Below are 27,883 nucleotides of genomic sequence, written 5' to 3'. Positions count from 1 at the left end.
GATCAGCGATGACAGGTGACGTCGACCACCGAACGCCGCCCGAACAAGGAGAGGGACCGACTTCGGCGGCGGAAGTCGTGACAGTGAGGCCGTTTGGAAGTACTGACAAATTCTCTAAAACGATATTGGAGGCAGCTTATGGTAGAGAAATTAACATTCAATTTACTGGCAACAGCTCTGATGGACATTCCTGCAGTCAGTATGCCAATTTCACGCTTTCTCAAAACTTGAGGCATCTGCGGCAATGTGTTGTGTGACAAAACGGCTGTACACAAATTTTTCATGAATATACTGTCCTTAATATCTATACCCACCATCATACAGTATACATACAGTACCAGTCAAAAGGTAAGAAGACAAAGTGACTTGCTTGGACCAAGGTCTGATTAGTCCAAATATGACATTTTTGGTTCCAATCGCCATGTCTTTGTGAGACACAAAGTAGGTGAACGGATTATCTCTGCATGTGTGATTCTCACCATGAAGCATGAAAGAGGAGGTGTGATGGTGTGGGGGTGCTTTCCTGGTGACACTATCAGTGATTTATTTAGAATTCAAGGCACACTTAACCAGCATGGCTACCACAGCAGTCTGCAGCGATACGCCATCCCATACAGTTTGTGCTTAGTGGGACTATCATTTGTTTTTCAACAGGCCAATGACCCAAAACACCTTCAGGCTGTGGCCTCCACAATCACCCGACCTCAACCCAATTGAGATGGTTTGGGATGAGTTCTACAGCAGAGTGAAGGAAAAGCAGCCAACAAGTGCTCAGCATATGTGGAAACTCCTTCAAGACTGTTGGAAAAGCATTCCTCATGAAGCTGGATGAGAGAATGTCAAGAGTGTGCAAAGCCGTTATTAAGGCAAAGGGAGGCTACTTTGAAGAATCTAACATGTAAAATATATTTTTTGATTTGTTTAACACTTTTTTGGGTACTAAATGATTCCATATGTGTTATTACATAGTTTTGATGTCTTCACTATTATTCTACAATGTAGAAAATAGTAAAAATATAGAAAAATAATTGAATGACTAGGTGTTTCCAAACTTTTTACTGGTACCGTATATATTTAGTGCATTTGGAAATTATTCTGACCCATTTAAAAAAAATAATCTCATCAATCTACACACAATACCCAATAATGACAATGCAAAATCAGGTTTAACATTTTTAAATATAACTTTTACATAAGTATTCAGACCTTTTATTCAGTACTTTGTTGAGGCAACATTGGCAGAGATTACAGCCTTGAGTCTTCTGGGGTATGACGCTGAAAGCTTGGCACATCTGTACTTGGGGAGTTTCTCCCATTTTTTCTGCAGATCCTTTCAAGCTCTGTCAGGTTGGATGGGAAGTGTCACTGCACAGCAATTTTCAAGTCTCTCCAGAGATGTACGATTGTGTTCAAGTCCGGGCTCTGGCTGGGCCACTCAAGGACATTCAGAGACTTGTCTCGAAGCCACTCCTGCTTTGCCTTGGCTGTGTGCTTAAGGTCGTTGTTCTGCTGGAAGGTGAACCTTTGACCCAGTCTGAGGTCCTAAGCGCTCTGGAGCAGGTTTTCATCAAGGATCTCTCTGTACTTTGCTTCATTCATCTTTCCCTCGATCCTGACTAGTCTCCCTGTCCTTGCCACTGAAAAACATCCTCTAAGTATGATGCTGCCAAAGCCATAACTCACCGTAGTGATGGCTCCAGGTTTCCTCCAGACGTGACCCTTGTCATTTAGGCCAAATAGTTTGGTTTCATCAGGCCACAGAATTTTGTTTCTCATGGTCTGAGAGTCTTTAGGTGCCTTTTGGAAAACTCCAAGCAGGCTGTCATGTGCCTTTTAGTGAGGAGTGGCATCCGTCTGGCAACTCTACCATAAAGGCCTGATTGGTGGAGTGCTGCAGAGATGGTTGTCCTTCTGGAAGGTTCTCCCATCTCAACAGAATGACTTTGGAGCTCTGTCAGAGTGGCTCTTGGTCACCTCCTTGACCAAGGCCCTTCTCCCCCTGATTTCTCAGTTTGGCCCGGAAGGCCAGCTCAAGGAAGAGTCTTGGTGTTTCCAAACTTCTTCCTTTTAAGAAAGATGGAGGCCACTGTGTTCTTGGGGACCTTCAACGCTGTAGACGTTTTTGGGTACCCCAAATCAAATCAAATGCTATTTGTCACATGCGCCAAATACAACAGGTTTCACCTTACAGTGAAATTATTACTTAAGCCGTTAACCAACAACCAAGTTAAGAAAAATAAGTATTTTGTTAAAAAAAAAAGATAAGTACAAATTTAAAATAAATGTAAAAAATAATTAAACAGCAGTAGTAAAATAACAATAGTGAGGCTATATACAGGGGGAACCGGTACAGAGTCAATGTGCGGGGGCACCAGTTAGTTGAGGTAATTGAGGTAATATGTACATGTAGGTAGAGTTAATAAAGTGACTATGACTGTGACTATGTCTTGGGGGTAGAAGCTGTTAAGAAGCCTCTTGGATCTAGACTTGGTGCTCCAGTACCGATTTCCGTGTGGCAGCAGAGAGAACAGTCTATGACTAGGGTGGCTGGAGTCTTTGGCAATTTTTAGGGCCTTCCTCTGACACCTCCTGGTATAGAGGTTCTGGATAGCGGGAAGCTTGGCCCCAGTGATGTACTGGGCCGTACGCACTACCCTCTGCAGTGCCTTGCGGTCGAAGGCCGAGTGGTTGCCATACTAGGCAGTGATGCAACCATGCTCTCGATGTGCAGCTGTATAACCTGATGGCTTGGTTTTTGCTCTGACATGCACTGTCAGCTGTGTGAGCTTATATAGACAGGTTTGTACCTTTCCAAATCATGTCCAATCAATTGAATTTACCACAGCTGGACTTGTAGAAACATCTAAAGGATGTGGAAACAGGACGCACCTGAGCTCAATTTTGAGTCTCAAAGCAAAAGTTCTGAATACTTATGTAAATAAGGTATTTCTGTTTTTTATTAGTAATACATTTGCTAAAATTGTGTGTAGATTAATGAGAAAAAACGAATTAATACATTTTAGAATAAGGCTGTAACGTAACAAGATGTGGAAAAAGTTATGAGGTCTGAATACTTTCCGAATGCATTGTATATTCCGGACTCTGACATTGATCGTTCTAATATTTCTATATTCCTTCATTCCTTCTTTATATTTTTGGGATTTGAGTGTATTGTTAAGAATTGCTGCACTGTTGGAGGTAGGAACATAAGCATTTCGCTACACCCGCGATAACATCTGCAAAATATGTGTATGCGACCAAAACTATTTTATTTAGTTTTATTTTGATTTGGCAGCAGAGTTGTTCTGGTGTCACCTGCTCAATTAGCTATCGTATCTCCCGGAGGACTGCAGCCAGAGACACCATCACATCACTTCATTTAATTAAAAATCACTTCACCGTTTAGGCCTCCTCTTCATACTGCCAGGTAGATGACACACACACACACACTGTTCTGCCGTGTAGAGAGGAGGAAGCGTTGTTGAGGAAGGTTCGCAAGTGACTGTTTTTTCACTCGAAATCTCCATAATCCCTTCACATGACGCCTTTATCACTCTCTCGCATGCACGCACGCACGCACGCACGCACACACCACACACACACCACACACACCTCCTTAATATTTCTATTTAGGAGGTTACCACCGTTCAAACACTGTCTGAGATCCAATTCAACTATTCCTCCAAGTTCAGTAGCTAAATTGACTAAGACAATTGTCCAGTATAGACTGAGCCTCACAGCTCGACTGAATGGGAAATAGGGTCTCTGTTGTGTTACTACTCGGTACTGACTAGTCAACTCAACTGAATAGGAAACGAAGTGTCACTTATTGATTGATTGAGTACAAACCTCTTGATAGGCTCTGAGTGCACCAGCGCAGCGTCTGTCATCACCTTCATCCATGACTCCATGTCTTTGGCTGCGTCTGTGCAAAAGTAGTACGTTCGCATGTTGGGATGTGTCGCCTGCCAGATCAGAGTCGAAGAAAAGAGACCTGGAAGAGAAGAGAGAAAGGGCAAGAAGCGGGTTAGTTGAGTCAACTGGGATGTGGTCTCTTTTACTCTGGTTTTATTTAAGTTCTAAAGCCAACACTGTATGTGTGAACAGTCAGTCAAAATAGTTTGCTACAGCAGCATCTTCTCTTATCAATGATGGACATAACCAATCTCAGTTAATTTGTTATGACAGAATCATTGACTAGTTAAATTCTTCCTACTGGTGTGAATGGGTTTTTAGGACACATAGAAAGTATATTTTAGGACATAATATCATCCTGACATAATTATATCCTGACATAATAAAATCCACACCACCAGGACAAACCCATCTAAACCCATGACTCATCAGATTTGAAAACTACTACATTACGGAATCAGGACTCAGGACTTACCATGCAACACTTGGACTGGTAAACAGGCTGCTAATTCTCCTCACTCAAGACCCGCTCGCAGTAGACAAACAAAGGCATTGTTAGTGTGTACATGGAAGAAGGAGACAGCAAATGAGAGAAAGACAGACAAGAACACATTGAGTAATACCAATATTCTGTTTACCAGGGATTGAAGACTAAAGCAGCCATTCCTGTGTCATCCAAAAAGGTATTTGTAACAACAGTCAGTGAGGAATGAACAGTCAGTGAGGCTTATGAAACTGCCATGTTTGCCACAAGAGACAGGAATATGGAGAGTTTAAAATGATTGGCATAATGTTGAGTTAACGTCAATCCATTTCCTTTGAGTTATGTAAAATATTGCTATTATTATTATTCCTAAGATCTACAGGGGTCATGCACAGCTCTGTTTTATTCCTCCTCCCCCTTCATTTCCCTTCCTCCATGATCTGTCTCCCTCCCTCCCTCCTCTCTCTGAGGATATGGAAACTGAGTATGTGTGGTTGGTTAGAGAGACCTTGGGAAGACTCGTGGGCGTCTGTGTGGCTGTGCTGTTTGGCAGGGCTGAGCCGAACCCTCGTCTCTCTCTGTGGCTTTGGAAAGGAACCCGACCAGAGAGAAAGCCACAGCACCGAGAGAGATGCCATAAAATTAAATAGGACTGGCTGCCACTGGTCTCGCAGGCTCTAGAGCTGAATGCGGTTCCTGCTGCTTACTACCAATACTCTATAGCAGTAGCAGCAGATAAAACAGCCTTATTTTTCCTCTCTTTGACCAAGACTAAACTCTTAGCTTACTAACAATGCTTAAAGTAGTGGTAGCACACACCAGAAAAAAAACTGCATTTTCTCTTCCCTCTTAATCCTTGACTAAACTCACTCTTTTCTTCTTGTTCTTACATTTATTTTTTTTATATATCAAACAAACTTGAATTTTTCACCTCCTAATGAATCTCTCACTCGTTTCCCCTTAACTCGGGAATCTCAGACACCAAATAAAAAGAATCAACCACTGTAGCCAAACGACAAAATGACAAAATAATGAAAACAAGTACTGACCTTGAAGACATATTTCCTGTTGATGTGGTCGTCGACAGACAGCATAGATATATGAAAGCTAGGCAGGAGGATGCTGCCGAGGATACCCTCCTCTTTCTCATCTGAAGGAAACAAAAACAAACAGGAAACAAAGATGAGTTGTATTTAATCTGTAGAGTAGATCCTTATTTTATCTTCTTCAGAAGTTTGTCTATGCAGTAATTGCTGCTGTGAAACAAATCACTCTTCCTCACCGGGATAATTATATAAAATCATATTAAGGAGGTTACCTAGTGATTTAAATGACAGGCAGAGAAAGAGATTAGCATATATCCATTGATTAAACTCCAGCAGAGAGATAACCTTTCGCTAAGCCGTATTACATTCAGCTGAGAGACCATACTGGGTGGAAGAGTGTGTGTGTGTTTGTGCTCGCGTGCATGTGTGGGCGTACAAGTGCGTGTTCCTGTGTGTGTGTGCGCGTGCGTGTACTGCGAACCGTGTGTGTGTGCTCTCTGTAGTAGGAAGTGGATGGAAACCGTTTGTCCTGGGGCTCTGACTGGGAGGCCTGGCTCCAGGATCGATCGGTGTCCTCCAGCCTGTTTTGTTCTCCATCCTTCTCTCCCTCCCAGCCTCTCTCTCACTCTCCCTCCCTCCATAAGGCAGTAAAGTGCAGTAAATGAGATTTCACACTAACTGGGGGAAGAGTATGAGACCAATCCGGCCCCGGAGAACTGGAGATGCCCATCCCTGACCTAGACTATGGCTGCATCCCAAATTTCACAATATAAGGTGCCATTTCAGATGCAGCCATACTATATGTAAGCTATACCTGCTGTTCAAAGGGCTCTGTGTGTTTGATGTAACACTTACCATTTTCCTGTGGAATCACTGGTTTGTAATAAAACTGTTTCCGTTTCTCTCTTACTCTACCACTCACTGCTGCCCCCAAGCTAGCAATGGCACCCTTAAGACTAAAACAATTGACCTCTCTGGCTCAGATCCATATATGGCAATGGTCTATTTGCATATAGGCCTACTGCAACTGAATGGTTATGCCAGCACCGGTCTGTGTAGAGTACCGGTCTGTGTAGAGTCGTGTGTGTCAATTCAATAGAATCCTCCTCCAATGCGTTCTGCCTACAACACAATTTCTTGCATATCTAGTTTTACATACTAAGTGTTGCATAGTCAATTTTGTTTCGACATGTTGCATTGACTACGTTACTAACTACAATTTGGGACAGGTAACTAGTAACTTTAACGGATTACATTTAGAAAGTATTCTACCCAACCTCTTGCATGAGTGTGTGCGTGCGTTATATACAGTAGATCTGGTATAAGCCACTCAGCAGAGTGGAGGTCATACCCTAGGTGGCCATAGGCCTTGTTGTCTACCAGGTTATTTATATTTTTTATTTATTCATCCGTTATTTTACCAGGTAAGTTGACTGAGAACACGTTCTCATTTGCAGCAACGACCTGGGGACGACCTGGGGTTATTAAACAGAGGTGCCTAGTTAATTTTCAGTTGTTAATATCAGGTAACGTGCAACCTAACCCTGGCCCTGATGTCTCTAAACCCCCTCAGATTTTAAATCTAGATCTCACAAGACGCAGGCCTCCTAATTGTCCCTAGATTTTTTTAAGCCAACATCTGGAGGCAGGGCTTTCTCCTATAGAGCTCAATTTTTATGGAATGGTCTGCCTACCCATGTGAGAGACGCAGACTTGGCCTCAACCTTTAAGTCTTTATTGAAGACTTATCTCTTCAGTAGGTCCTATGATTGAGTGTAGTCTGGCCCATGAGTGTGAAGGTGAACGGAAAGGCACTGGAGCAACGAACTGCCCTTGCTGTCTCTGCCTGGCCGGTTCCCCTCTCTCCACTGGGATTCTCTGCCTCTAACCCTATTACAGGGGCTGAGTCACTGGCTTACTGGTGCTCTTCCATGCTGTCCCTAGGAGGGGTGCGTCACTTGAGTGGGTTGAGTCACTGACGTGATCTTCCTGTCTGGGTTGGCACCCCCCTTGGGTTGTGCCGTGGCAGAGATATTTCTGGACTATACTCGGCCTTGTCTCAGGATGGTAAGTTGGTGGTTGAAGATATCCCTCTGGTGGTGTGGGGGCTGTGCTTTGGCAAAGTGGGTGGGGTTATATCCTGCCTGTTTGGCCCTGTCCGGGGGTATAATCGGATGGGGCCACAGTATCACCTGACCCCTCCTGTCTCCGCCTCCAGTATTTATGCTTCAGTAGTTTATGTGTCGAGGGGCTAGGGTCAGCCTGTTATATCTGGAGTATTTCTCCTGTCTTACCCGGTGTCCTGTGTGAATTTAAGTATGCTCTCTCTAATTCTCTTTCTCTCTTTCTTTTCTTCTTTCTCTCTCTCAAGAGGAACCTGAGCCCTAGGACCATGCCTCAGGACTACCTGGCCCGATGACTCCTTGCTGTCCCCAGTCCACCTGGCCGTGCTGCTGCTCCAATTTAAACTGTTCTGCCGGCGGCTATGAACCCTGACCTGTTCACCGGCGTGCTACCTGTCCCAGAGCTGCTGTTTTCAACTCTCTAGAGACAGCAGGAGCGGTAGAGATACTCCCAATGATCGGCTATGAAAAACCAACTGACATTTACTCCTGAGGTGCTGACCTGTTGCACCCTCGACAGCTACTGTGATTATTATTATTTGACCATGCTGGTCATTTATGAACATATCAACATCGTGGCAATTTTCTGTTCTAATCTCCACCCGGCACAGCCAGAAGAGGACTGACCACCCCTCAGAACCTGGTTCCTCTCTAGGTTCTGACCTTTCCTAGCCACCATGATTCTTCACCTGCATTGCTTGCTGTTTAGGGGTTTAGGCTGGGTTTCTGTACAGCACTTTGAGAGATCAGCTGATGTAAGAAGGGCTTTATAATTTATTTTGATTTGATTTGATAGTTGAACCACTTACTGTACATATCTGTTCAATTTAACTCGAATTTAATGCAATTCCAAAGATCTGGAAATCAGCATTTGTCCTACCAATTTTAAAAGGGGGAGATCCAAATCGTTTAAATAATTATAGGCCAATCTCAAAGCTGTCACCCCTGGTGAAAATACCTGAAACCCTTGTTGTGAACAGCTAAAATAGTTTTATATACTAACTCGATTTTATCAATGTACCAATCGGGCTTCAGGAAGAAGCATAGCACAATTACAGCAGCCATGAAGGTTTTAAATAATATCACTGAAGCCCTTGACAAAAATCAGCACTGTGTCTCACTTTTTATTGACCACTCTAAGGCTTTTGATGCACTTGATCATGCTAAACTGAGGCAGAGATTGTCGAGCGAAATGTAGGTCTTTCGGAGCATGCAGCTGCTTGGTTTGCTACAATCTGTCTGATAGAACTCAGTGCACTCAATTTGATGGGCTCTGTCTGTTAAATTGTCTGTCTGTAATGGTGTGCCCCAGGGCTCTGTACTTGGTTCCCTCTTATTCACTATTTATATAAATAAGTTAGACAAAAAATGTGCAAAATGCACAATTTCACTTCTATGCTGATGATACTGTTATGTATTGTTGTGGCTCTCACAAAAGCTTTCCAGAACTTGCAAACTGCTTTTTATACTGTTCAACATACCTTGTGTCAATTGAAGCTTATCCTCAATCTGACAACTAAGCTAATGGTGTTTTCTAAAGCAAGAAATAGACCTCTGAACCTTTCACCTATTACTACCTGTCAGGGCAATGAGATTTCGACAGTAACCTCATATAATTATCTTGGAATTTTAATTGATGATGGTTAAATTGCATATTCAACAACTTACAAAAAAATTGAAGCTGAAATTGGGATTTTATTTTAGGAATAAGGCCTGTTTTTCTTTTGAAGACAGAAGGACGCTAGTATCAGCTACATTCATGCCTTTACAAGACTGGGGATATTTTATATATGAATGCTTCGTTCAGTGTTTGAGATCAATTGACACCCTTTACCATGGAGCATTGAGATTTATTTTAAACTGCAAAACCCTTACTGCACTTACCCTTACTGCACTTTATATACAAGGGTTGGCTGGCCTTCACTAGTCAATCGTAGGCTCAGTCACTGGTATACTTTTATTTACAAAGCCATTTTTGTCACGTTCGTTATAAGAATCGGACCAAGGCGCAGCGTTGTATGCGTACATTCTTATTTATTTAAAGAATGAACACAGAACAAACTAACAAAGTGAAGCTATACAAACAAGTGCTGACAGGTAACTAACTACACATAGACAAGATCCCACAAACACCAAAGGGAAATGGCTACCTAAATATGATCCCCAATCAGAGACAACGATAAACAGCTGCGTCTGATTGGGTCCCGTATCAGGACACCATAGACATACAAATCACCTAGACATACAAAAAACCCTAAACAATACAAAAACTAGCGTACCCACCCTAGTCACGCCACCCTAGTCAAACAGAGATATCTAAGGTCAGGGCGTGACAATTTTGGGTTTACTAACATTTAATTTGGCCATTTTTATTGTTCAGAAATGTGGTGGGTACTTCGTTCCTAGGACTTTATCCTGCTAACTGTTCCAAATGTCCGAACTGAATTTGGTAAAAGGGCTTTTATGTACTCTGCGCCATCGGCTTGGAGCGCCTTATAAAGTACTTTTAAACTGGAAGAACTTGTCCCGTTTTTAAATCATTGATGAAGGATTTTGAGGCTGATTCCCTGACTTGTCAATGTTTTTAAATAGCTGTTTTATGATTTTGCTATACTCTTGTGAATTCTATGGTTTTTTACTAGATTACCTGTAGTTTTTCATGTTGTCTGTCTGTAATTGTGCAGTGACTTGGTGCTGCCTATCTTGGCCAGGACACTCTTGAAAAATAGATTTCAAATCTCAATGAGTCCTTTCTGGTTAAACCAATAAATGTTTACTTCTGACAAGTTACAGCAAGAGATTCAAGACACCGTGAACATCAAAATTGCATTTCTGTACCAGACATTTGCAGATATAGGCAATATAATCCAGGATGAGGCTAGTATCTGTTGTGATATATTTATGCTTACTGTTTAGAAAAAATATAGGTGTTCTTCATAGTGGACTCACCTCTGTAGTAGTACAGGCACATATCTGACAGCACAAACCACCTCTTCTTCCATAGCTTCATCCCCGTGCTGTCCTGAAACATAACAGAGGGACACAGAAACAGTCAGACCAAATTATGTCTCCTCAGCTCACCTACAACTAGTCAAAGACTTGATAATGTAGCAGTTGAATACATGTAATGGCTTTGGAACCCCAAGGAGAGGTTTGAGAAACTATCCTACCTTCTGTAGACAATACTACTGATTCTGGTTATTTAACCCAACGAGTACAAAAAGAGAATAACTTAATTGTTACGATGTATTTCCTCTGAGTCACTCGTTCTAAGAGCTAGAAATAAAGATCATCAGACAGTCATCTGGTGTTCTGTTCAGACGTAGAATGTGGTTACTGGTACTAAATAAAGAAGATTAAAGAAAGTCAGTTGTATACTCCAGATGTGATAGAAACGTAAACAACCTTCCCCTAAGACAGGGTCATTGTTCTGTATTAAAATAAAAGGTACACACACACACACACACATAGTTCTGAGTTCTTTGTTAGATTTAGGTCCACCTCTATGCAGACACCATTCTGTATATTTCTGGCCCTTCTTTGGACACTGTGTTAACTAACCTCCAAACGAGCTTCAATACCATACAACACTCCTTCCATGGCCTCCAACTGCTCTCAAACACTAGCAAAACCAAATGCATGATTTTCAACCGTTCGCTGCCTGCACCCGCCCGCCTGACTAGCATCACTACTCTGGACGGTTCTGACCTAGAATAAGTGGACAACTACAAATACCTAGGTGTCTGGCTAGACTGTAAAATCTCCTTCCAGACTCATATCAAACATCTCCAATCCAAAATCAAATCTAGAATTGGCTTTCTATTTCGCAACAAAGCCTCCTTCACTCACGCCGCCAAACTTACCCTAGTAAAACGGACTATCCTACCAATCCTCGACTTCGGCGATGTCATCTACAAAATAGCTTGCAATACTCTACTCAGCAAATTGGATTTAGTCTATCACAGTGCCATCCATTTTGTTACCATAGTGCCTTATACCACCCACCACTGCGACCTGTATGCTCTAGTCAGCTGGCCCTCGCTGCAAATTCGTCGCCAGACCGTCTGTCTCCAGGTCATCTACAAGTCTATGGTAGGTAAAGCTCTGCCTTATCTCAGCTCACTGGTCACGATAACAACACCCACCTGTAGCACGCGCTCCAGCAGGTATATCTCACTGGTCATCCCCAAAGCCAACACCTCCTTTAGCCGCCTCTCCATACAGTTCTCTGCTGCCAGTGACTGGAACGAATTGCAAAAATCGCTGAAGCTGGAGACTTACATTTCCCTCACTAACTTTAAACAACAGCTATCTGAGCAGCTAACCGATCGCTGCAGCTGTACATCTGTAAATAGCCCACCCAATCTACCTACCTCATCCCCATATTGTTTTTATTTACTTTGCTGCTCTTTTCCACACCAGTATCACTACTACCCGTACAAATCAGCTGGGCTTGACAATCTGGACCCTCTATTTCTGAAACTATCCGCCACCATTGTCGCAACCCCTATTACCAGCCTGTTCAACCTCTCTTTCATATCGTCTGAGATCCCCAAGGATTGGAAAGCTGCCGCAGTCATCCCCCTCTTCAAAGGGGGAGACACCCTGGACCCAAACTGTTACAGACCTATATCCATCCTGCCCTGCCTATCTAAGGTCTTCGAAAGCCAAGTCAACAAACAGGTCACTGACCATCTCGAATCCCACTGTACCTTCTCCGCTGTGCAATCTGGTTTCCGAGCCGGTCACGGGTGCACCTCAGCCACACTCAAGGTACTAAACGATATCATAACCGCCATCGATAAAAGACAGTACTGTGCAGCCGTCTTCATCGACCTTGCCAAGGCTTTCGACTCTGTCAATCACCATATTCTTATCGGCAGACTCAGTAGCCTCGGTTTTTCGGATGACTGCCTTGCCTGGTTCACCAATTACTTTGCAGACAGAGTTCAGTGTGTCAAATCGGAGGGCATGCTGTCCGGTCCTCTGGCAGTCTCTATGGGGGTGCCACAGGGTTCAATTCTCGGGCCGACTCTTTTCTCTGTATACATCAATGATGTTGCTCTTGCTGCGGGCGATTCCCTGATCCACCTCTACGCAGACGACACCATTCTATATACTTTCGGCCCGTCATTGGACACTGTGCTATTTAACCTCCAAACAAGCTTCAATGCCATACAACACTCCTTCCGTGGCCTCCGACTGCTCTTAAACGCTAGTAAAACCAAATGCATGCTTTTCAACCGATCGCTGCCTGCACCCGCATGCCCGCCTAGCATCACCACCCTGGATGGTTCCGACCTAGAATATGTGGACATCTATAAGTACCTAGGTGTCTGGCTAGACTGCAAACTCTCCTTCCAGACTCATATCAAACATCTCCAATCGAAAATCAAATCAAGAGTCGGCTTTCTATTCCGCAACAAAGCCTCCTTCACTCACGCCGCCAAGCTTACCCTAGTAAAACTGACTATCCTACCGATCCTCGACTTCGGCGATGTCATCTACAAAATGGCTTCCAACACTCTACTCAGCAAACTGGATGCAGTCTATCACAGTGCCATCCGTTTTGTCACTAAAGCACCTTATACCACCCACCACTGCGACTTGTATGCTCTAGTCGGCTGGCCCTCGCTACATATTCGTCGCCAGACCCACTGGCTCCAGGTCATCTACAAGTCCATGCTAGGTAAAGCTCCGCCTTATCTCAGCTCACTGGTCACGATGGCAACACCCATCCGTAGCACGCGCTCCAGCAGGTGTATCTCACTGATCATCCCTAAAGCCAACACCTCATTTGGCCGCCTTTCGTTCCAGTACTCTGCTGCCTGTGACTGGAACGAATTGCAAAAATCGCTGAAGTTGGAGACTTTTATCTCCCTCACCAACTTCAAACATCAGCTATCTGAGCAGCTAACCGATCGCTGCAGCTGTACATAGTCTATTGGTAAATAGCCCACCCATTTTCACCTACCTCATCCCCATACTGTTTTCATTTATTTACTTTTCTGCTCTTTTGCACACCAATATCTCTACCTGTACATGACCATCTGATCATTTATCACTCCAGTGTTAATCTGCAAAATTGTAATTATTCGCCTACCTCCTCATGCCTTTTGCACACATTGTATATAGACTCCCCCTTTGTTTTCTACTGTGTTATTGACTTGTTAATTGTTTACTCCATGTGTAACTCTGTGTTGTCTGCTCATACTGCTATGCTTTATCTTGGCCAGGTCGCAGTTGCAAATGAGAACTTGTTCTCAACTAGCCTACCTGGTTAAATAAAGGTGAAATAAAAAAATAAAAATAAAAACTTACACACCATTATCTCCTCATCATCATCTGCTCATCTATTACTCCAGTGTTAATCTGCTAAATTGTAATTACTTTGCTACTATGGCCTATTTCTTGCCTTACCTCCTCATGCCATTTGCACACACTGTATATAGACTATTTTTTTTCTATTGTGTTATTGACTGTACGCTTGTTTATTCCATGTAACTCTGTGTTGTTGTTTCTGTCGCTGTCACGTATTAACAAGGTGGGTGGAATCAGGCGCAGAGAGCAGGTGCAGAGAGTCGAATGTTTATTCTCCGGAACCAAACACGGTCAACCCAAAATACAGGGTGAAATAATCCAACACAGGATTAAATGTATCGGAGCAAATAACACGATACGTATTCACGAAAACACATGAAACCAAAACAATCCCGCACGAAACAAGGGCGGGACAACCTACTACATATAAGGACGTCAATAAACTAAAATACACACAGGTGAAACTAATAAGACAAAACCAACAGACAAACGAAAAAGGGATCGATGGTGGCTAGTAGGACGGTGACGACGACCGCCGAGCACCGCCCGAACAGGCAGGAGAGCCAACTTCGGCGGAAGTCGTGACAGTACCCCCCCCCTGACGCGCGGCCCCCGCAGCGCGCCGCCACCGTCCTCGAGGACGACCCGGAGGACGAGGTGCTGGGCGATCCGGGTGGAGGCGGTGGAAATCTCTCAGGAGAGAAGGGTCCAAAATGTCCCTCACCGGAACCCAGCATCTCTCCTCCGGACCGTACCCCTCCCAGTCCACGAGGTACTGTAGGCCCCCCACCCGGCGTCTCGAATCCAGAATGCCCCGAACTGTGTACGCCGGGGACCCCTCGATGTCCAGGGGGGGCGGAGGGACCTCAGGCACCTCACCTTCTTGCAGGGGACCAGCCACCACCGGCCTGAGGAGAGACACATGAAACGAGGGGTTAATACGGTAATACCTAGGAAGTTGTAACCTGTAACACACCTCGTTTATTCTCCTCAGGACTTTGAACGGCCCCACACACTGCGGCCCCAGCTTCCGACAGGGCAGGCGGAGGGGCAGGTTCCGGGTCGAGAGCCAGACCCTGTCCCCCGGTGCAAATACGGGGGCCTCACTGCGGTGCTGGTCAGCGCTCCTCTTCTGCCGTTCGCCCGCTAACCGTAGTGAGTCCTGAACGGCTTTCCATGTGTCCTTGGAGCGCTGTACCCATTCCTCCACCGCAGGAGCCTCGGTCTGACTCTGATGCCATGGGGCCAGGACCGGCTGGTAACCTAACACACACTCAAAAGGAGACAAGTTAGTTGAGGAGTGGCGTAGGGAGTTCTGAGCTAGTTCAGCCCAGGGAACATACCTTGCCCACTCACCATGCCGGTCCCGGCAATAGGACCGCAGAAACCTGCCCACCTCTTGGTTTACGCGCTCCACCTGCCCATTACTCTCGGGGTGAAAACCTGAGGTTAAGCTGACCGAGACCCCCAGTCTCTCCATAAACGCCCTCCATACTCTGGACGTGAATTGGGGACCCCGATCAGAAACGATGTCCTCAGGCACCCCATAGTGCCGGAAGACATGGGTAAACAAGGCCTCAGCAGTCTGCAGGGCCGTAGGGAGACCGGGCAACGGGATGAGACGACAGGACTTAGAAAACCGATCCACAACGACCAGGATCGTAGTACTTCCCTGGGACGGGGGAAGGTCGGTCAGAAAGTCCACCGATAAGTGTGTCCACGGCCGTTGTGGAACGGGGAGGGGTTGTAATTTCCCTCTAGGCAGGTGCCGAGGAGCCTTGCTCTGAGCACACACGGAGCAGGAGGAGACATAAAATCTCACGTCTTTAGCTAGCGTGGGCCACCAGTATCTCACTCTCAGACTCCGCACTGTCCTCTCGATGCCAGGATGACCCGAGGAGGGGAGAGTATGAGCCCACCAAATCAGCTTGTCCCGGACCCCCCTCGGTACGTACTGGGTTCCTACTGGACAGTTGGGGGGGGCCGGCTCTGACCGTGAGGCCTCCTCTATCTCCGCGTCCACCTCCCATACCACCGGTGCCACGAGACATGACGGTGAAATGATGGGAGTTGGCTCAACGGGCCGCTCCTCGGTATCATAGAGGCGGGACAGCGCGTCGGCCTTGGTGTTTTGGGAGCCGGGCCGGTATGAGAGGGTAAACCGGAACCTGGTAAAAAACATGGCCCATCTAGCCTGACGTGGATTCAGTCTCTTCGCTGCCCGGATATACTCGAGATTACGATGGTCAGTCCAGATGAGAAAGGGGTGTTTAGCCCCCTCAAGCCAATGTCTCCACACCTTCAGAGCCTCGACTACAGCTAACAACTCCCGGTCCCCCACATCATAGTTTCGCTCCGCTGGGCTGAGCTTGCTCGAAAAGAAAGCACAAGGGCGAAGTTTGGGTGGCACGCCCGAGCGTTGGGACAGCACGGCTCCGACCTTAGCCTCGGACGTATCCACCTCCACTATGAACGCTAAAGAGGGGTCCGGATGCGCCAACACGGGCGCATTGGTGAACAGCTCCTTCAAACGAGTGAATGCTCTGCCCGCCTCTGCTGACCAGCGCAAGCGCACCGGTCCTCCCTTCAGCAGCGAGGTGATGGGAGCAGCTACCTGACCAAAACCCCGGATAAACCTCCGGTAGTAATTGGCAAACCCTAAAAACCGCTGCACCTCTTTCACCGTGGTCGGAGTCGGCCAATTACGCACGGCAGTAACGCGGTCATCCTCCATCACCACCCCAGAGGTGGAAATACGATATCCCAGGAAGGAAACGGACTGTTTGAAAAACTCACATTTCTCCGCCTTGCAATACAGGTCATGCTCCAGCAGTCGCCCAAGTACCTTACGCACCAGAGACACATGCGCCGCGCGTGTGGCAGAATAGATCAAGATGTCATCGATGTACACTACCACTCCCTGCCCGAGCAGGTCTCGGAGAATCTCGTCTACGAAGGATTGGAAGACGGCTGGAGCATTCTTCAACCCGTATGGCATGACGCGGTACTCATAATGACCAGATGTAGTACTAAATGCAGTTTTCCACTCATCTCCTCCCCGGATACGCACCAGATTATACGCGCTCCTCAGGTCCAGTTTTGTGAAGAAGCGCGCCCCGTGAAATGATTCCACCGCCGTAGCGATGAGAGGTAGTGGGTAACTAAACCCCACTGTGATGGAATTTAGACCTCTATAATCAATGCACGGACGCAGACCTCCATCCTTCTTCTTCACAAAAAAGAAGCTTGAGGAGACGGGTGATGCGGAGGGCCGAATGTACCCCTGTCTCAGCGATTCAGCAACGTATGTTTCCATCGCTACCGTCTCCTCCTGGGACAATGGATACACGTGACTCCTAGGAAGTGCAGCGTTCTCCAGAAGGTTTATCACGCAGTCCTCTCGACGATGAGGTGGTAATTGGGTCGCCTTCCTTTTACTGAAGGCGATAGCCAAATCGGCATATTCAGAGGGAATACACACGGTGGAAACTTGGTCTGGACTCTCCACCGTAGTCGCACCAACGGCAACTCCTCTACACCTACCTGAACACTCCTCTGACCACCCCTTAAGAGCCCCCTGTCGCCAGGAAATCACCGGGTTGTGTTGAGCTAACCAGGGAACCCCCAACACCACCGGAAACGCAGGTGAATCTATAAGGAACAGACTAATCTGCTCCCTATGATCCCCCTGCGTTACCATGTCCAGTGGCACCGTAGCCTCCCTAATCACTCCTGACCCTAATGGTCGGCTATCTAAGGAGTGCACGGGGAAAGGTTGGTCTACCGACACCAGGGGAATCCCTAGCCTTAACGCAAGCCCACGATCCATGAAATTCCCAGCTGCGCCTGAATCGACTAGCGCCTTATGCTGTAGAGAGGGAAAAAACCCAGGGAAAGAAGTCAAAACATACACATGACCGACAGGAGGCTCTGGGTGAGTCTGGTGCTTACTCACCTGGGGTGATCGAGCAGTGCTCCGCCTGCCCTCCCGACTCCCAGACGAGTTCCTCCAGCACCGGTCTGACGTGTGCCCTCGTCGACCACAACTGGTGCAGGAGGACACTCCTCCTCCGGTCTCCCTCGAAGCTGCCCCTCCTAATTCCATAGGGATAGGGGCAGGAGGGCTGGGAAGTGGAAACGACAGGGCCTGATCCGAACGCCCGCGGGCAGCCAGCAGATTGTCGAGACGGATAGCCAAGTCAATGAGCTCATCCAGTGTGCAGGTGGTGTCCCGACATGCCAGCTCCCTGCGGACGTCCTCCCTGAGACTGCATCTGAAATGGTCGACCAAGGCCCTGTCGTTCCATCCTGCTCCTGCGGCCAAGGTCCTGAACTCCAGAGCAAAGTCCTGTGCGCTCCTCGTCTCCTGCCGCAGGTGGAACAGCCGTTCACCCGCCGCCCGACCCTCTGGTGGATGGTCAAAAACAGCTCGGAATCGGCGGGTGAACTCTGGGTAATTATCCCTTGCCGAGTCCGGACCATTCCATACTGCGTTGGCCCACTCGAGGGCTCGCCCAGTCAAGCAGGAGACGAGGGCGCTCACGCTCTCCTCTCCAGAGGGAGCAGGACGCACGGTAGCCAGGTATAGCTCCAGTTGAAGGAGGAAACCCTGGCACCCAGCCGCCGTTCCGTCATACTCCCGTGGGAGTGTCAACCGCAGAGCCCCGGAGCCAGATGTGGTCGCAGGAACAGGAGGTGCTGGAGAAGGGGGTGCTAGCGATGATGTGGGAAGACCACTCCTCTCCCATCGATCCATCCTCTCCATCATTTGGTCCATGGCAGAACCAATCCGATGGAGCACGCTGGTGTGGTGGAGGACTCTCTCTTCCATCGATGGGAGAGGAGACGCGGCTGCTCCTGCTGATTCCATTGGTGGTGCGGGATTCTGTCACGTATTAACAAGGTGGGTGGAATCAGGCGCAGAGAGCAGGTGCAGAGAGTCGAATGTTTATTCTCCGGAACCAAACACGGTCAACCCAAAATACAGGGTGAAATAATCCAACACAGGATTAAATGTATCGGAGCAAATAACACGATACGTATTCACGAAAACACATGAAACCAAAACAATCCCGCACGAAACAAGGGCGGGACAACCTACTACATATAAGGACGTCAATAAACTAAAATACACACAGGTGAAACTAATAAGACAAAACCAACAGACAAACGAAAAAGGGATCGATGGTGGCTAGTAGGACGGTGACGACGACCGCCGAGCACCGCCCGAACAGGCAGGAGAGCCAACTTCGGCGGAAGTCGTGACAGTCGCACTGCTTTGCTTTATCTTGGCCAGGTCGCAGTTGTAAATGAGAACTTGTTCTCAACTAGCTTACCTGGTTAAATAAAGGTGAAATAAAATAAATAATAAACTTGAATAATAAAGCCACTCCACTGCAGTAATTCTCCGGTATCACTGGATGCTGTGTTCAAAGGGCACTTCAGGCTACTGTTTGTAACAGGAGGGGGTGAGGTAAGGGGTTGAAAGAGAGGGCAACAACTGCCTCGGTTCGGAACTCTTTATTGGAAAACTAAGTGATGTTCTCCTTCTTGTTTAAACTCTAAACTCCTTAAATTAATCTAGGATTCCAGAACTACAATCTAAGACTCGATTCTGTAACCAGCACAGACCCCGAGTGATTTTAACTCACTCTCATTACCATTTAGTGGAAAATCCTCAGGCCACCAATGTTTATCCATCTGTAAACTTGCCTGGTGTGTGGTTGGCTGGTTCTGGTGGCATTACACTACAATACATAGACATATGCTCCTAGTACATTTGCAGATCAGACAAATACAAACATTCCCGGGTGGTATATGCATTTGAACATGTGGTATTTTTTTTCTATGGCAGGATTGAGATATATTGAAATGCCTTTGTTCCAATAACAGAATCCACCACCAACCCAGCTCTCTTATGATTCTATTCCTGAATGTCATGTCTGTGCTTTGCGTTCATGAATGAGGTACCATTCCATTCTCAAACCGTCATGTTTGTCAGATAGATCACACACACGGCTAATAATAGAGGTTGGGCTGGGCGGGAAGAGAAAATTGAGGGTTGCGTCTCAAATGGCTCCCTATTCCCTACATAGTGCACTACTTTAGACCAGAGCCCTATAGGCCCGGGCTCTGGCCAAAAGTATTACACTATGTAGGGAATAGGGTACCATTTGGGACACATATTAGGCCTTCACAATGAATCAGTGTGACATCATGTGGTGCTCAGCCTGAATCAATTGAAGTAGTACTGCAGCCCTTTCCAGCGGAGAACAGAACTTCAATAGATTGCATGTTTGAATAAATGGAACCAGAAGAGAAGTGTAAATCCACCTCTCTCCCTCTGAACTTGAACTACTACAATCACCCCGAATGAAGTCCCCTTGAAGAAAAAACATTAACAAACTTGCAGTTATGCTTTTTGAATGATAATGAACACAATGAAATGGGCAGGGTGAACCTCATTCTAGATCAGCACTCCTACTCTGAGACGCTTTATGAGTACAGGCCTTGGTGTATGTAACCATGGAACTGTGATTAAGGAAACTGCTATTTAAATACTGCTTTGCATTGCTTGTTTGACTGACACACACACACACACACACACACACACACACACACACACACACACACACACACACACACACACACACACACACACACACACACACTTTGACTGGCAGAGCAGAGCAGAAAGGCTAGAGGCTGTACAAGATCCTGTGCTGCCCGTCTTAAGACTGTTGATCAAACTCTGACAGCACAGTGAGGGAACGTAAGCCCCTCTATATTATTCATAGAAGAGAATGGCACAATAGGAGAGAACTTGAAAATAGTGTATATTTTGTGCTGTAGAGTGAAGATTTGAGGTACACTACATGACCAAAAGTATGTGGACACCTGCTCAACGAACATCTCATTCCAAAATCACGGGAATTAATATGGAGTTGGTCTCCCATTTGCTGCAATAACAGCCTCCACCCTTCTGGGAAGGCTTTCCACTAGATGTTGGAACATTGCTGCGGGGACTTGTTTCCATTCAACCACAAGAGCATTAGTGAGATCGGCCACTGATGTTGTGCGATTAGGCCTGGCTCGCAGTCAGCGTATTAATTCATACCAAAGATGTTCGATGGGGTGGAGGTCAGGGTTCTGTGCAGGCCAGTCAAGTTATTCCATAACGATCTCGACAAACCATTTCTGTATGGACCTCACTTTGTGCATGGGGAAATTGTCATGCTGAAACCGTAAAGGGCCTTCCCCAAACTGTTGCCACAAAGTTGGAAGTACAGAATAGTCTAGAATGTCATTGTATGCTGTAGTATTAAGATTTCCCTTCATAGGTCCTCCCGAGTGGAGCAGCGGTCTAAGGCAATGCACTGCTTGAGGCGTCACTACAGATCCGGGTTCGATGCTGGGTTGTGTTGCCCCATCGCGCTCTAGCGACTCATGTGGCAGGCCGGGAGCATGCACGCTGACACGGTCGCCAGTTGTATGGTGTTTCCTCCAACACGTTGGTGTGGCTGGCTTCCGGGTTAAGCGAGCAGTGTGTAAAGAAGCAGTGCGGCTTGGCAGGGTCGTGTTTTGGGGACGCATGGGTCTTGACCTTCGCCTCTCACGAGTGCGTACGGGAGTTTCAGCGATGGGACAAGACTAACTACCAATTGGATATCACGAAACTAGGGAGAAAATTGGGTAAAAAAAACTAAATCCCTGCACAGACCATTATTCCTCCTCCACCAAACTTTACAGTTGGCACTATACTTTGGGGCAGGTAGCGTTCACCTGGAATCAGCTAAACCCAGTTTCGTCCGTTGGACTGTGGACGATCACTCCAGAAAACGTGTTTCCACTGCTCCAGAGTCTTATGGCAGCGAGCTTTACACCACTCCAGCCGACACTTGGAATTGGGCATGGTGATCTTAGGCTTGTGTGCTGTTGCTGGGCCATAGAAACCCATTGCTTCCAGAGGCAGTTTGGAACACGGACGGTAGTGAGTGTTGTAACCGAGGACAGATGATTTTTAACGCCCTACGCACTTCAGCACTTGGCGGTCCCGTTCTGTGAGCTTCTGTGGCCTGTCACTTCATGGCTAAGCCATTGTTGCTCCTAGAAGTTTCCACTTCACAATAACAACACTTACAGTTGACCGGGGCAGCTCTAGCAGGGCAGAAATTTTACGAACTGACTTGTTGGAAAGGTGGCATCCTATGATGGTGCAACGTTGAAAGTCACTGAGCTCTTCAGTTAGGCCATTCTACTGCCAATGTTTCTTTGTGGAGATTGCATGGTTGCGTGCTCGATTTAATACACCTGCCAGGAATAGGTATGGCTGAAATAGCCAAATCCACTCATTTGAAGAGGTGTCCACATACTTTTGTATATACAGTGAGGGAAAAAAGTATTTGATCCCCTGCTGATTTTATACGTTTGCCCACTGACAAATAAATGATCAGTCTATAATTTTAATGGTAGGTTTATTTTGAACCATGAGGGACAGAAAAACAACAAAAACATCCAGAAAAACACATAAAAAAACATTATAAATTGATTTGCATTTTAATGAGGGAAATAAGTATTTGACTCCTCTGCAAAACATGACTTAGTACTTGGTGGCAAAACCCTTGTTGGCAATCCCAGAGGTCAGATGTTTCTTGTAGTTGGCCACCAGGTTTGCACACATCTGAGGGATTTTGTCCCACTCCTCTTTTCAGATCTTCTCCAAGTGATTAAGGTTTCGAGGCTGATGTTTGGTAACTCGAACCTTCAGTTCCCTCCACAGATTTTCTATGTGATTAAGGTCTGGAGACTGGCTAGGACCTTAATGTGCTTCTTCTTGAGCCACTCCTTTGTTGCCTTGGCCGTGTGTTTTGGGTCATTGTCATGCTGGAATACCCATCCACGACCCATGTTCAATGCCCTGGCTGAGGGAAGGAGGTTCTCACCCAAGATTTGACGGTACATGGCCCCGTCCATCATCCCTTTGATGCGGTGAAGTTGTCTGGTCCCCTTAGCAGAAAAACACCACCAAAGCATGTTTCCACCTCCATGTTTGATGGTGGGGATGGTGTTTTTGGGTTCATAGGCAGCATTTCTCCTCCTCCAAACACGGCGAGTTGAGTTGATGCCAAAGAGCTCCATTTTGGTCTCATCTGACCACAACACTTTCACCCAGTTGTCCTCTGAATCATTCAGATGTTCATTGGCAAACTTCAGACGGGCATGTATATGTGCTTTCTTGAGCAGGGGGACCTTGCGGGCGCTGCAGGATTTCAGGCCTTCACAGCGTAGTGTAACACACCAATTGTTTTCTTGGGGACTATGGTCCCAGCTGCCTTGAGATCATTGACAAAATCCTCCCGTGTAGTTCTGGGCTGATTCCTCACTCATGTTCATTGCAACTCCACGAGGTGAGATCTTGCATGGAGCCCCAGGCCGAGGGAGTTTGACAGCTATTTTGTGTTTCTTCCATTTGCGAATAATCGCACCAACTGTTGTCACCTTCTCACCAAGCTGCTTGGCGATGGTCTTGTAGCCCATTCCAGCCTTGTGTAGGTCTACAATCTTGTCCCTGACATCCTTGGAAAGCTCTTTGGTCTTGGCCATGGTGGAGAGTTTGGAATCTGATTGATTGATTGCTTCTGTGGACAGGTGTCGTTTATACAGGTAACAAGCTGAGATTAGGAGCACTCCATTTAAGAGTGTGCTCCTAATCTCAGCTCGTTACCTGTATAAAAGACACCTGGGAGCCAGACATTTTTTGTTTGTTTTTCTGTCCCTCACTGTGCAAATAAACCTACCATTAAAATTATAGACTGATAATTTCTTTGTCAGTGGGCAAACGTACAAAATCAGCAGGGGATCAAATACTTTTTTCCCTCACTGTATAGTGTAGGTTGAGGTCAGTTGTACCAGCTTTCCCAATAATCAAAAACAATTACATAATTTCTAAAATTACATGTCAAGACTCTGGGTGTATGCATACTACCGTGCTCCACACTCTCGACGTACTCTTGAGCATGTTCTTGTGAGGACGAGAGTGTGAAGAATGCATAAAACATTACATTAGAGAAGCACTTGCACTACTGTATTACCTTACGCTTCACCTCCCTATTCACGTATCCTTCTTCCAGCCAGGACAATGGCAACAATAGACTAAACAAGATATACACAAAGCAAAAGTTTTACTTCATAATTATCAGCTACATATCTGAATCGTAATAATCTAGCTAGCCAGCTAGTTAAACAGGCAAAGATGGCCAGATTATGCATTATAGATTCTTCGTGGCTATCTGGCTAGCTAACAGTAGCAGCTAGCCAGTTAGCCCTATTGACTTATTATGGGCTTGTGATCTAAGGTAAGCATGCTAAAATTAGCACAGCATGTATTTATTAACATATCAATATAAACTATTGTAGTCAGGCAACATTTCATTCCAAAGTCGGAATGTATTTTATTTAGCTTCAGCTCAAATAATGGCCGCCATTGATTTCAATCATTTTTTTTGCCGTTTCGCATACTTTGATTTGGACTCATACTCAGACCCTCCAGTTCTCCAATTTGCGTGATCGGAGCATGGTAGTATGCATTTTGAGAAACACCCTTTGTCTCCCTGACTCATAAATTGATTCACTGTATACTGCTATACAAAGCCATCAACAACACTCACCAGTTTGTAAAGCCAGTTACTCTTGATTTCCGCTGCATTGGGGTTCCTTCTTATCAAGTTAAATCTCTTCCCAAAGTTGTGATTTTTTTTAGAGGATCTTGAGGGCTGAAAATGAGTAAATTATACACTCACATTGATGTTAAGTTACTCTAGAATCTAGATCATTATAGTTTGTCCCTTCATGTGTGTGTTTGTGTGAGTGTGTGTGAGCATGCGTGTGTGTGAGTAATCATGATAACTCACTCTTGCTGCGGGGCTACTGGGGTGAGTAGCGTAGTCTGAGCCGCCTGTGTAGTTGGAGGCCTCACTACTCATGGTGCTCATTGGGCACTCCTTCTCATTCGCTGGGGCTTTGGGGCTGGACCTACACAACAGGAAATATAAGTGGTAGGACATTTTCACAGATGAGCTCACATAATTCCGTATTCTACATATTAGAGGCATGTTTGATCTACATAAGATACTTCTCAGCAAAACTTTCTCGAAGCCTCTCAGAGTCACTCATTCTTGGCCTACATCACTGCTGCATAAACTGATGGAGCTCAATTTGTCAGCAAGACTTCTACAGCCTATTTAAAGTTGTTAGAGAGACAAGACAGGGAAATGTATGTGCAGTGACATGGACAGAGTACAGTGCCTTGCGAAAGTATTCGGCCCCCTTGAACTTTGCGACCTTTTGCCACATTTCAGGCTTCAAACATAAAGATATAAAACTGTATTTTTTTGTGAAGAATCAACAACAAGTGGGACACAATCATGAAGTGGAACGACATTTATTGGATATTTCAAACTTTTTTAACAAATCAAAAACTGAAGAATTGGGCGTGCAAAATTATTCAGCCCCCTTAAGTTAATACTTTGTAGCGCCACCTTTTGCTGCGATTACAGCTGTAAGTCGCTTGGGGTATGTCTCTATCAGTTTTGCACATCGAGAGACTGACATTTTTTCCCATTCCTCCTTGCAAAACAGCTCGAGCTCAGTGAGGTTGGATGGAGAGCATTTGTGAACAGCAGTTTTCAGTTCTTTCCACAGATTCTCGTTTGGATTCTTTGACTTGGCCATTCTAACACCTAGATATGTTTATTTTTTAACCATTCCATTGTAGATTTTGCTTTATGTTTAGGATCATTGTCTTGTTGGAGGACTAATCTCCGTCCCAGTCTCAGGTCTTTTGCAGACTCCATTCTTCCAGAATGGTATTTGGCTCCATCCATCTTCCCATCAATTTTAACCATCTTCCCTGTCCCTGCTGAAGAAAAGCAGGCCCAAACCATGATGCTGCCACCACCATGTTTGACAGTGGGGATGGTGTGTTCAGTTGTGTTGCTTTTACGCCAAGCATAACGTTTTGCATTGTTGCCAAAAAGTTCAATTTTGGTTTCATCTGACCAGAGCACCTTCTTCCACATGTTTGGTGTGTCTCCCAGGTGGCTTGTGGCAAACTTTAAACAACACTTTTTATGGATATCTTTTAGAAATGGCTTTCTTCTTGCCACTCTTCCATAAAGGCCAGATTTGTGCAATATACGACTGATTGTTGTCCTATGGACAGAGTCTCCCACCTCAGCTGTAGATCTCTGCAGTTCATCCAGAGTGATCATGGGCCTCTTGGCTGCATCTCTGATCAGTCTTCTCCTTGTATGAGCTGAAAGTTTAGAGGGACGGCCAGGTCTTGGTAGATTTGCAGTGGTCTGATACTCCTTCCATTTCAATATTATCGCTTGCACAGTGCTCCTTGGGATGTTTAAAGCTTGGGAAATCTTTTTGTATCCAAATCCGGCTTTAAACTTCTTCACAACAGTATCTCGGACCTGCCTGGTGTGTTCCTTGTTCTTCATGATGCTCTCTGCGCTTTTAACGGACCTCTGAGACTATCACAGTGCAGGTGCATTTATACGGAGACTTGATTACACACAGGTGGATTGTATTTATCATCATTAGTCATTTAGGTCAACATTGGATCATTCAGAGATCCTCACTGAACTTCTGGAGAGAGTTTGCTGCACTGAAAGTAAAGGGGCTGAATAATTTTGCACGCCCAATTTTTCAGTTTTTGATTTGTTAAAAAAGTTTGAAATATCCAATAAATGTCGTTCCACTTCATGATTGTGTCCCACTTGTTGTTGATTCTTCACAAAAAAATACAGTTTTATATCTTTATGTTTGAAGCCTGAAATGTGGCAAAAGGTCGCAAAGTTCAAGGGGGCCGAATACTTTCGCAAGGCACTGTAATTGGCTTGATTCAGAGGGGCCATGTTGAGATTATAGCTGAGGGCTGATGCTTTCAACTGCTGAAGACTGACTCCCTGAGCACAGTGTAGATGTGTTAAGTGAGGTCAATTTTACTGATTAAAAAAAGGGGGTCTTGCTGAAAGGCTGGAAAGTTTTAAAAGTAAAAATAAGGTTAAACGTCCATTTAATATATACCCTTAGGGTTGATGGGACTCCTTGCAGTGAAATAACAGAAAGTTCTGTCTTAGCCTACAATCTGTAGCTATGGTACAATGTTGTGGTCTACAAGGAATGACACTATAAAAAGAGAATTAAACAAAAATACTGCAGTAAAAAAACAATAATGAATCTTTTGGATATATTGGGTTTCAGGTCAGTGAACAAGGACAGTCAGAAACCCTGGTTCCAGCTGCACCTTTGGAGCAGTCTACAACACCTCCTCATTCTAACTCAATTCAGCCATACAATAGCCTAATCCATACTCGGACATATACTACCACTCGATACATCCACTCCTCCCTCCATCAACTCATCCACCCTTTGTTCCCTCCCTCAATCAACCAATACAACCCTCAGTTTATCCATGAATGACACTTCAAAAACCCTTTAATATCAAACTCAGATTTGAGTAGTAAGACTGCATGCTTTTGCTCAACAGGTAGGTAAACACAGAGTAGAGGGTTGAGCACCAGGAGGTTTACACCAGCATACAATACTGGGAGGGTCATACTGCAGTAGCCTAGCCCCAGATCTACTTGTGCTGAATACTGCCCTCCCAAGAAAACAGGCAGTAACTGCTCATAGCGTGGAACTGAGAAAAATGGCTTCAAAGTTTTTTAATTGTCCAGCCAAATTAATTCTAGGGAGATCATTGGAGATGTAGTGTTCTGTTGCCTTACTATGAGTAAATGTTTTATTCATGTTGACCCTGACATCTGACATGACCTTTGACCCTTAAAACGGCAGTTACTGCCTTCTTCCTTGCCATGATACAGTATGTTATACATTGCAGTGTAATACGAAAGCAAAGAGCAGTATCTGCCATTTTAATTTGTTAGTTTACTATACTTCTCATTTATGCTATTTATCAAATA

At 45.5% G+C, this 27,883-nt stretch overlaps 1 protein-coding gene across 1 annotated transcript in view; it reads right to left on the bottom strand.

Annotated features, from left to right (window-relative positions):
* The window catches only part of LOC110532459 (pleckstrin homology domain-containing family A member 5), a 109,425-nt gene that overhangs the window by 42,370 nt on the left and 39,172 nt on the right, over positions 1-27,883 (bottom strand). Inside the window, exons 2-6 of the mRNA XM_036989714.1 lie at positions 24,800-24,920; positions 24,557-24,661; positions 10,518-10,590; positions 5,449-5,549; positions 3,850-3,965 (exon numbers count right to left, since the gene is read on the bottom strand). Coding sequence (XP_036845609.1) covers positions 3,850-3,965; positions 5,449-5,549; positions 10,518-10,590; positions 24,557-24,661; positions 24,800-24,920 — 516 coding nt within the window. The remainder of the gene's footprint in view (positions 1-3,849; positions 3,966-5,448; positions 5,550-10,517; positions 10,591-24,556; positions 24,662-24,799; positions 24,921-27,883) is intronic.

The sequence above is a fragment of the Oncorhynchus mykiss genome, chromosome 1 (assembly GCF_013265735.2).
Source record: "Oncorhynchus mykiss isolate Arlee chromosome 1, USDA_OmykA_1.1, whole genome shotgun sequence".
Taxonomy (NCBI): Eukaryota; Metazoa; Chordata; class Actinopteri; order Salmoniformes; family Salmonidae; genus Oncorhynchus; species Oncorhynchus mykiss.
Note: the sequence above shows the minus strand (reverse complement) of the source record. Positions and strands in the feature narration are given on the sequence as shown.